At 30.1% G+C, this 11,804-nt stretch overlaps 1 protein-coding gene across 1 annotated transcript; it reads right to left on the reverse strand.

The window, feature by feature from the left end:
- Nucleotides 1–2,805: 2,805 nt before the first annotated feature.
- Nucleotides 2,806–6,520, reverse strand: LOC111621789 (patched domain-containing protein 3-like). Its single transcript, XM_023364038.1, has 4 exons — nucleotides 6,009–6,520; nucleotides 5,461–5,942; nucleotides 5,081–5,401; nucleotides 2,806–5,004 (listed from the first exon to the last, which is right to left on the reverse strand). The coding sequence occupies exons 1-4, from the start codon at nucleotides 6,518–6,520 to the stop codon at nucleotides 3,698–3,700; spliced, it is 2,622 nt and encodes an 873-aa protein (XP_023219806.1). The 3' UTR covers nucleotides 2,806–3,697.
- Nucleotides 6,521–11,804: the final 5,284 nt, after the last annotated feature.

Consider the following 11,804-nt stretch of genomic DNA (forward strand, 5'->3'; position numbering starts at 1 on the left):
CAGAAAACTTAAAAGTTCGAGCAACAGGTGATTTATCCATTAAAGCAGAGAAAAATTCATTAGTAGGAATTTCATAACCACTACAATTGTTTCTTGTTTTAAATCATGTAAAAAGTAAAAACGTAATAAGAATGGATTACCGATACAAAAATTGATTCGGTTCTATTGTAATTTGTATTTATGTGTTTTATATTCATGTATTTTGAAAGCGTAATGGATTATGATTATAAATAAGTATATAATTTATTTTTATATAAATCGGTTATTATCGAAAACTTTATTTATAATAAGGATTGTTTTCTTTTGTTATTTCTATAGAAACAATATAATATGCAAATAACTGCGTATCGACGGTTTAAATTATATACTATAAATATAATTAGGAAAAAAGTTTAATACTAGACGAGTAGAAAAAATTTAAACTGATATTTATACTGAAAATCCACAAAACATCTAGAATTTTCTTGGATCACTTCATATCAGTAACGTGACATTAAATAACGTTTAAATTTTCCCTACACACGCAATTAAGAATTAAAATTGCTGACATCAGTTGTACTCAGAATCCAAATAAAGAAAAGATACCCGAACAAAATATTAATGAAGAGAAAGTGGTATTATGGAATTGTAAACAAGGTATCATAACTACACCCACATTTTTTGTGCGAAAAGTACTGGTAACTATTAAACTAAATGTTCCTAACTGGATTTTTCGCTAGTGTAACTATAAGTATGATTTTTGAAGGTTTCTGTACAAAAAGTCAGAAAGTAGGCTTAAGGAAAACCAGGTGGTAATATGGAACCTTGCTGTATGTTTTCAAAAAATGCTTTAATGTATCCAAAAACAAATAGGAAAGTACAAAGCAAGTTAAATAATTACAAAATTATTTACTCCAATGTATTTTATCGCAAAAATGATTTAATAATAATAATAATAATAATAATAATAAAGAAATGTACAAAGAAGAATCTAATCATTTACAAAAATCACAAATATAATGCTCCTATAGTATTAGGTATGTATTTTTACTTTTTCATTCATCTACCACATACTTTTACAAAAGTTAGACGTGTTCCATATTAAAAGCACCAATGGGGTCTGTATTTCACGCATCGCCATCTCGAATTAACTTATGTGTGTCCAAGACCAAATTTTAAAAAACGTGAACATCACACAGATTAATATGTACCCCTAAATCTCTGGAACGGAATACATGCACCAGTGAACCTACAACTACGCGATTTATATTTTAAAAATAATTAAATTCACTTAGCATTCAAAACTTTTGAATTTCAAAAAACACAAATATGCTATTTCACTACGGACTTTAACTGAAGTGAAACGGTTTTTTCCTTGCTATGGATGTCTGCCTAGTGCAGTTCAGCCACAATCCGCTACAGTTCGCCTTTATTATCAGTTCGAAATGGAGGGGTTCCATAATACCTGCAGGGTTCCATAATACCATTTTTTCCTCTACACATATAATTTAATTTATCTGTAATAAAATAGCAATTCTAATTTTAAAATTATTATATGTAAATTAAATTATTCTTATGACTTATAATAGGTTAAAACGTTTGAAATTTAAATTCGGGAAAATTACAATTTGAATATTTCATTGTCTTGGCTGTCACCTCCATTTAAGAGGTTGACCATCATTAGCCTCAAGTAGTTTCTACCCTGCGCCTCTCTGTTCAATCTTCATAATTGATATGCGCCCATTTCTCAATATTCTTGAAGCAGCTTGTCCTGGGTCCTATACATTTCATAACTTTTATCATTTTTTCTAAGAAAGATTTCTGTGGAGAATCCTCGCACACCATGATAATTTTGCAATCCTCATTTCACACACTTTAAATGCATTTAATTTCCTAACCAGGCTTTCAGTGAATTCCTTTCTGCATGGTAGGAGTATCACAGCATATTAGAGGTGGTCATATATAGCATTAGCTTACTCTACTCTTTGTATTTATCTACCTGTCTTGTCTGTATTTTTGTATTTGCTTTGTATTTATCTACCTTTATCTACCTGTAGTTACCTGTCTTGGTATAAACTTAGAGATCTTTAATGTTGTTGGAATTGAATTATATTTCCTTATCTGCTGTATAGCATCTGTGATTACGTGTTCCAGATAAATATTCTCTTTAACTTGTCCCAACATTTAAAATGGTAGAACTAATTTAGTGTTTCTGAGCCTAATTTTGATCCTTGTGTGTTTATTCTTTTTGGATTGTAGAAGAAAAGAGATGAAGCAACACAATATATGAACGAATTGCCAAGGTGCTTAGAATGCTTCCCGGAAGGACCTTCTAAGGAAGATTTTTCAGACTCCAAATTATACTATAATTGACAAGAGTGAACGTTTTTATAGGATAATTTATTTGTTTTTACATTTTTTATGTGTCAAGGTTGCCAGATATTACGGTTTCCTGGGATTGACCGAGAATTGTTTTGCTACCATCTAGCCACAATAGAACTTATTCCTGTGTCTTGCATATACATTAATGAAAATCACTTTAGGTTTAGTAACTAACTACTATTTTATTAATAATACAACGAAGAAATAGATAAGTATTTATTATTACCTTTTATTTATTTACAAAACTTCTTTCATGTTAAAAGTTTAGTTGTGAAGTACTGTACAATATAAAATAACATAATTCTCAAATAAAACTGGATTTAAGTGTTTAAGAATACTGTATTTACATAAAAATGTCGAATATGGAGGGTAAGGTAACTGAAATTATACATGAAAGGTAGTCTTAGGCAAGAAACATACTTCTATTGCACGCGAAATGTGCCAATTACTTTGGCCTATTGTAGAAATCAGACACGTTTTTGTGCAGAAAATAAAAGCTAGGGTTAAATAATGGTTCGAGAGAGATGTATTTGAAAATACAGTTCAAAATATGAATAAGAAGATTGAAGTATTGAACTAAAACGACAAAAGAATTTCTCAACTAACTTTAACGTCGCCGCATCCTGTGATCACGAGCCCACTCGAAGTGAAACGTAGCAAAGTGGCATTTAGCCTTAAGGTCAGATCAATCGACGCTTCATATTAAATACGGTACTTACCGTATTTAATATGTCATTCGGAACTAGCATAAAACAACCATCCAAATTGCCAGTTCTCAATAGGTTTCGGGAATGGACTGGGAATGTATGGGAACACGAGGAATTGGGCAACTACATTTCTGTGATTATATCGTAGATGCCGACGAGTAATTAGCTAAATCTACGTTATTACGAATTCTTCGAACTCGTCCCAAGCATTTTTCATCACGATCATGCCAGGTTCCGCTTCCCAAGGAAAACTAAGAAACGGTTAAGAGCGAACAAATAAAAGTGTTCCAATGGCTTACTTGCAGCCCCTATAAATAATTACTAGCGCACCTTAAAAGGGAAAATGTCATAAAGCAAGTCTCAAACCCTGCAACAATTAAAACGGATTTTAGCCGAGGGATGGAACAAAGACTCTGAAAACTGCTTGGATGCAGAAACTTCTTGGGAAACACCCGAATTTCAAAAATGACGTTTCGATTCAATAGATTTTCATTTATATTATGTAAATATACACAAGTAGGCTTTCAAACATGAACTTTTAAAGAAGTTGCTCCTAACAATACGAAGAAATATTTTTTCTTATTGACAAGACCAATTTAAAAACAAGAATTAAGTTGATAAAAATGAATTTATTCTTCATCTATAAACGGAATTTGGTGATTTCTTTCTAACGATATAAATTTTTTCATCTTATGTACTTCGTTGTTATTATTGAAATTTGTTTTCTTTTTCTTACAAAACGTAGAATCTACAATACTAAGAACGACAGGCAATAGAATTAAACCATGAAAAGCTGCAAAAACCATAACTAAAAATATAACTTTAAAGAAAATAACAAACAGATAGGAGTCTCCAAAGTACAATACGAAGACACCTAAAATAGTGGAAAAGCATCCTTGTAAAATTGGATAACCCACGGCATATAAAGAGATTCTTAGCTTTTCATTTGAATCGTATTGTGGACAATTTACGTAGGCGTAAGATATGTGGGACGAATAATCGACGCAAAAACCCGTACTCATGACTAAAATCAGCATTGTTACCGAATCGACGTTGACATTCCACACCGACATAAAACCAACGACTCCGATTTGTATACTTATTACCGTTACCATAACTGCTAAGGTACAGATTAAGTTTGGAATGAATATAGTAAATATTATGCATACAATTACTGCTGTAATACCCACTGTTTGCACACACGTCGATATGACATCTAAATATTGATCGTACATAACGAACCATAAATTGCATACATAAACATTATACTTGCTTTTATCTGCAATTCTTCGAATATTTTCTAATAGATATTTTTCTGCGGAGGAATTTCTTACATTGTGACTTTGTATGAAAAATCTGGTAGCTACTATTTTGTCACCTCGACTATTAAAAAGAACGTCTTTTCTAAATCTCCCTGCTCGTTTGATATTCAAAAAAACGTTTTTGAATCCATCCAGGAAATCCTTTGAATCGCTCAAATTGTAACCTCTCAGCGAAATCTGCGAAATAGGTTCATTGATGAACGAAAGATATTCTCTCATCCAGCACTCAGATTTCGAGGAATCGCTCATAAATGGAGCTGTCTCGAAAGAGTTTAAGAGCTCATCTATTCCCTTTTGTACAGCGGGATCAGAATAGTCGAGTGTCTGATTAATAACGACGTGTATCCTGTGAGGAAATTCAGTGAAATATCGATAATGTAGTAGCATGTAATTAATGACGTAGGAATGAAATGGGAATATGTTAATGTAATCTAATCCTTCCTTTATCCATTTCATAAAATATACACCGCACCCTAAATAAGAGATGAACAAAATAATAGCTATTATTTTAATCAGTTTGTTTTGCAGGATTTTCCCTAGAATATCTTTAAAAAATACCATCATAAAGTTGTCTTTTTTCTTCCGAACGTTCATTTCTTCTTCAATAACGTTACCTTTAAACATTTAGTAATTTTAGTTTAACAATAATATATATTTTTACAAAATTGAACATATTTTATACGTACTTACTTGAATTAACTTTAGTAAAAAAGACACAATGCCTGTTCTTTTGTTCCCTGTATCCCTCTAATGCCATTAATCCTCCGAAGAAGAATATCTGGTAGAGGTAATCAAATAAAATGGACAAAGAACTATAAATGCTGAAAATATGAATAATTCTGAACGGTGTTAGAAGTCCCATGCAGAAAGAAAAAAAATTTGTGGTGGAAGTTATGGTTATTGATACCGCGGCTTCCGAATACGCATCACTCATTCTTTTCATTACAGTGTCTTTGCAGTTAGTACGTCTCCAAGATGCCAATAAAACGAAAGAATCGTCAAGTCCGATGCCTAAAACACAACTTCTTAGTATTTAAATTGCGAATAGACTTATATAAATGTGTACTTACCGAGCATAAGAAAGAAAATAGCCAAGTTCAAATCGACATATGGCACGTTAATATACAACAATAAGCCAAATGCAGAACCGGTTGCTAAGAACGAGGATAAGCAGCTAGCAACACCCAACCACGGTTTGCTGGTTACGGCATCCGACGACATGCAAGATATCGCTGCAAATATCAACATAACGGGAATGGCAATTAATAAAAGGGGTAATGCCATATCAGTAAGTCGATTGAGTTCGTCGTCGAAAGTCTTTCCGACAAACTTGTAGAAATCGATGTTTTTCAGTTTTAAATTAGATAATTGCTTCAAAAATTCACTTTCCCATTTCAGTGACATTTTATTTTTTTCTTCTGTGCTGTAATCTAACGGATAGAACAAACGAACAATATGAAAATCTTCCAGTTCTTCTCGTGCATTTACACGCACCCCTCCTACGTTAATTGCAGAAATCCTTAATTCGCTTATAGTTTTATCTATGGGATATCTGTATAAATAAATAATACTTATATATTGATAAAACTCAAAGATATTTGCTTATTAAAATACTTACTTTATTACATATTTTCCATTCTTGATTTCATTTATTTTTCTCGCAAACGTCAAGATCATATTTTCGAAGCACTCGTTACGAATAGTTCTACAACAAAGATTTTCGTATTTTACGGACGAATTATTCCAAACGAAGTTAATATTTTTGATAAAACGATCCAATTCTATTATATCTCTCATTATTGGTTCGTTTAACATAGAATCGTTAACTTTTGATACCGCCAGAATTGAACCGAGTCGTCCAAACTTCGTGATTCTCAAGAAATCGTAATCGGAAGATAAATTTGGAGGAAACAAAGATTCGACAATTCTTCTTTCTGTTAAGGATCTTCCGTTGATAGGTGTGTAAAGATATTCAATATCCGTCACTAATTTTGCGTTCAAAAATCCAAAAGCAAGAATTCCTGACACAATAATTGGTATTAGAGTATAAAATATGGGATGACATCCTATATGATATCCAATTTGTGAGAATAATGGAGACAGTTTGTTTTTAACGCAGTAGCAAGTCATCTTTCGGCTGTAAGTATGAATAATATGATGATTTTTATTCATCCATGACATCTAAGAATTACTTATTTAATATTATTATTAAAGTATATTTTTATTATAATAATTTGCAATGTAAATGAATAAACCAAAGAAAAACAATAACTTATTGAGATGAGAGCACTTTTAGTAAAATTTGACATTTAAATTGAAGAAAAAGGTTATAAAGATGTGAAAGAATATGGAAAGGAAAATGAAATCCCGTGTTAAATTCTCTACTATCAACAAATAAACTCTTTAGCGAGCTTCCTTTCTACACACTGTCCCTGCAATACCAGAACGACAGGCATGCTCAGGCTGGATGAACTATTCCACGATGTCTTGCGGACGATGAAGTGCATGAAATTGTATATAGTCACGAATGTGGTTGTGTCAGGAAGAATCATATAAAAATCTTACTTCAATTAAAACAATTTGCTTATCTGCAACTATCTCCACAACTTTATACAAAACATTTTGCTGGATACAAAACCATTTTAATGCACACTGATCGAGCAAAAACCGTCTTCAGACAGAACACTTTGTCCAACAGCGTTTAATTCTGATCGATCAGGTATCGCGGTTTGATTGATTAATGTGCGTTGGGTCTATATAAACAATTGAAAAACCAATTTTAAGCATAATTTGTCAAAAACATTTTGTGTGAAATCGTTTCTGCATCAGTTTGCATCCAGCTGAAAGCTTGGTACTCACATGCGGAAACGAACGACAGAATGGCAAAATGGCGTCACTATCGCGGAAAGCGGAACGGTAAAAATTAAACCAATAGGAAGGCCGTTTAGCAATGTTGTCGTAAACATCACTTGGGACGATAGCATTCGAACTATGACAGTCAGAGTGAGCAAAAAGCGCATTACATTTAAGAAAGAATCTGAAGACATCCGTGTCTGTGCGACAAAAATTATACGGATTTTAAAGACACCAAACTGAAAAATCAATATGGGCTGCGATTGGCCAGCAGTTCGGAATTGCGGTGAATAGTGTCTAACATAAGTACTGTACTTTGGAATTATAACACTTTTCTTAATTGTTATATTTTAAATTTACTAATATAATTACTAATTTTATTAAATTTACTGAATGTTATTAGGGAGTGACACCGAGAAAAGGTGGAAAAACCATCGAGATAGAAGAGTAAAGCAACACTTCAGAAATATACTCCACAAACTGGAGCTTGTTTAAATATGTTGATGGTTTTGTTGGATCAGTTTTATTACAGTCAGCAATTATAATTAATATATAATGTATTTAAGATGTTAATAAAACTGATTATAGTAGTAGTTTGCAATTATTCTATACAGTATTAGTGTTTTAATTTCTTACTTCAAAGATAGAAGTGAATAAACAGCGATTTCTTTAGAATATTAAAATAGTGAATTACTTAAAAAACCATTAAATAAAATTTTAGTGTAGTAATCATTTATCAAGATATGATTATGGCAATTTATTTTAACAGCACTATAGGAAATGATGATCCAGAACAAACAAATATATATAAAACAATTCCGCTTTGTAATATCAGGCTCAATTAATCGCAATAACTTGGGCAATATCTCGATAGGCATTCAGAAAAACCTATATTTAGATAAAATATATTTCATCTATTCCCTATATTACTATCCGAATTAAGTATTAACGTCAAATAGATGTACTGTACTTATTGCACGAAGGGATCGTGTAATCGTAACTCGAGTACCAAAGTATTCGATATTCCGAACTTGGAACGAATTCGAAATATCTTTTTACCCAAAATCTTCGCTTTTGTGGATTTTTTTTATTTGAGATAAGATGGTAAGTAAACTTAGAAAGTTTAATTCGGCACTCTCGGTATCTGTTTATATGTACTGTACGGTTGACATATTGGAGAGCGTATTTTCTGCATGTGAGTAGCAGGATTAAATCTGGAACCATATGCAATATATTCTTCTTTGTTAATTCTTTTATAAATAAAGCATAGCGATTAGTAAGGAGAAAACGAATTCAAATTATTTTCGCGATAGAAACAAGCAGTCAGCGTGAAGTGGACGAAGATTATCCAGGCTGCATCCAAACGTTCCACTAATCACACATAATTCTGGATGCATTCCGTTAAACGTCTCGATGAAGTCAACTGCGGATTTCCACCATCAAAATACCTTGAAGTTTTCATGTGCAATAAAATATACATAAAAACTCCAATAATTCAAGACTTGCGTGACACGTCGTATCTAGTCGTTAAAATGATTAAAACAATTATATTAACTTGAAACTAAATGATATTAAGTCTTTCTATCCAAGAAAGCTCACGATAAAAGTATTTAATGAGAAAGTTAGAAAAGTAAACTTTTAATGCTTAATGAAACACTAAATTGCACGAAAAATCAAAACATATTTACTGTACTGAAAGATTCTATAGAAATTGTAAGCATTAATTAAAACCTCATTAGTACAAAAGGGCGTTGAAAAATCTATCGCTACAAAATACTTATAATAGTGTTATTAAACTCTTTTTTGCGTTGTATTAAACAATACAACAATAACAATACAAAAAAACCTCGTAGAAAAGAAAATTTTATATTGTAATGTCTTGTGACGAAATTTGCTATAAAGTAAATTTTATCGGCTTATAAACATAAAATATGTTTTGCAATATAATAGCTAAAACTTTCGAAAAATACGGCATTTATCATTCTTCAATTGCCATTTTTTTTAAGTAACAGGAAAATATTAGAAAACTAATTTGTTTTACTTATTTTCTTTTCATTTCACAATGATAATTTAAAACAGGAGTGTTAAATCTTTTTGTTTCTCTGGGCCACATTGCAAGAAGTATTCAAGTTAAATATACTTGTATATTTAAGGATTAACATATCTAGATTATAGTAATAAGTAATAAGTATTAAAACTTTATCACGAAAAAGGATATTTAAAAACAAATTACTTCTACAGACTTACTATCTATTTCTAAATATAAATTGAAAAATTCATAAAAAAGGGTAGCCAAATCTTGCAAAGCTGGAAGGAATACTAAATAAAGCTGGAGTTGGGACTCAAGGGATTTATTAAAAACCAATATCCTTAAAAACTAATTGAAAATTGTATGATACAGAGAAATTTACAAGAAAATTTTTCACATCAAATAAAAAATTCTGCAGATAGATTATTATTATTTTTCTATTATTTATATTACAGATTTGAATAGTTCCGGTATATGTATAATATTTGTGTGTGTAGGAAAGGACTCTGTAAAAATATAAATATTTTACATTACTAGGAAAACTATATATTAATCTTTTCATACGTAACCAAACTTGATAATACTATTACATTATCGAGTTTGGTTACGTATTAGGTTAAAATCTTTGTGTAACTTACATTAATTAATCAAATAAATCGATAAATATAAATAAAAAATAAATTATGTTCGATTCTCATTCGACTGGAGCCAAAAAATTATGTTTTAAACGTCAAAAACCGTGTATTAATTAGGAAATAAAGCTGTATTCGAAGCGTATTTTTTAACAAACAAAAGTATACATAATTAGAATGCTTATAGTTATGTCTAATACATATTAAAAAACTGTTATTTAACAATTAAAGTTAATTGCGTATTAGTATTTATTAGTTTAGTAATGCGTAATTATGTTTATATAAACCTAATCGTGATTAATTTTAATAAAATGCAAGAAAATAAAGAGCTTACCTGGTGTAACGATCCGGAATGTTTAGTATTAATTAACGCAATGCATATAAAGGATAAGAAAAGGAAACTTAACAAACTACAATTGGTTTCACTCTCTACTATCCTTGAAAATAAATTACTACGTATTCAAGCTGTAATATATGTTTTTTTTGAAGTATTGTTACATACATTTCTGTCAAATATTAAATTCTCTAATAAGACATTACTCTATCTGGCAATTATGAATGTAAATGCATAAATGTATATTCTACGTGATAACTATTAATTAAGATAATTATAACATGGGAAATAAAACTGGTCGTAAGTATAGTGTATAATAATGAAGAAACAGAGAAGGGTTACTTAAATATAAAAAATATATCCGCTAAAACGGGGTAGGGAAACGATGTCGAAGAAAAATATTAATTCCCTTAAATGCCGGTTTTATTTTCAATTTTATTTTATAATAATCAAACAATCTAATAAACTTTTAGTATTAAATTTATCTTAAATACTTTATATCTTATGCAGATTAAATCAAAAGTTTAGGTTTATTGAAAAAAAACGTGTTTTCTAATTGTTGTAGATAATATATTTTATTATATAATATGCTAGTTTAAATATAAACTAACTTGTAAGTTACGAGTTATTATTATATTAAATATAGTTATATAAAGCGTGTTCATTGTCTATTATAATATTTCATTTAACAACAATTTTAGTAACGTAATGCCGCGGGAAACATTATGATATTCGAGTATTATTAATTGTTTTCAGGTGCACGCGATACAAAAATAAGTTAAAACACAGTTTCCATGTGACTATTAGCTGCCAACTCTCAATATTTGACAAAAGGAAGTAATTATACACTTAAAATTCACTTAATACACTTAAAATTTTTATGAATTTTAAGTGTATTAGATGAACGCAATTATATTTTCCCTAATAAGTGTTATTGTTAAGAAAATTGGTGAAAAGTGTTATTGTTAATCATCATAGACTAAACGTTACTTTTTGCTGTTATGGGCGAAATTGTGACTGATCGTACTTAGTGTATGACCAGTCACAATTTCGCCCATAGTGTATGTTATGATTATTAATTTGTATTGTTATATGATGTTCCCTATTTAATTATATATTTTGATTTTTATTACCAGGATAATTTTTTATTGATCTGATTTCAAAATTTCTACAAATCAAGATTGAATAACAATATATTGAGAGAGGAAATACGGCATTGGCATTTAAGTAAATTAACATTAAATATTTAATTTTGGGTGTGGCACAGATGCTTAACTGTTAAAAAAATCTTTTATTTAATTTAAGAAAATCCCTGATATAAGCCAACCACATCATTTAATACCGTATTTATTTACTTGTGTCATCTTTCATTAATCGTGAATTAAAGTTAAATTATAGATATTCAATTTATTTCAATATAAAAAGTAAAGTAAAACCTTTAAAATAATTTAGTTGCACTTCAAAATCAATGGTATTGCTTTGCATTGAAATTAAAAATAAGTTCAAGTTGAAAAACTTGATCCCATTTTTAATATTAAAACAGAAAATATAATGAAAGTTAAAAAA

Source organism: Centruroides sculpturatus, unplaced genomic scaffold (genome assembly GCF_000671375.1).
Source record: "Centruroides sculpturatus isolate CEXI.00-Female unplaced genomic scaffold, Cexi_2.0 scaffold153, whole genome shotgun sequence".
Taxonomy (NCBI): domain Eukaryota; kingdom Metazoa; phylum Arthropoda; class Arachnida; order Scorpiones; family Buthidae; genus Centruroides; species Centruroides sculpturatus.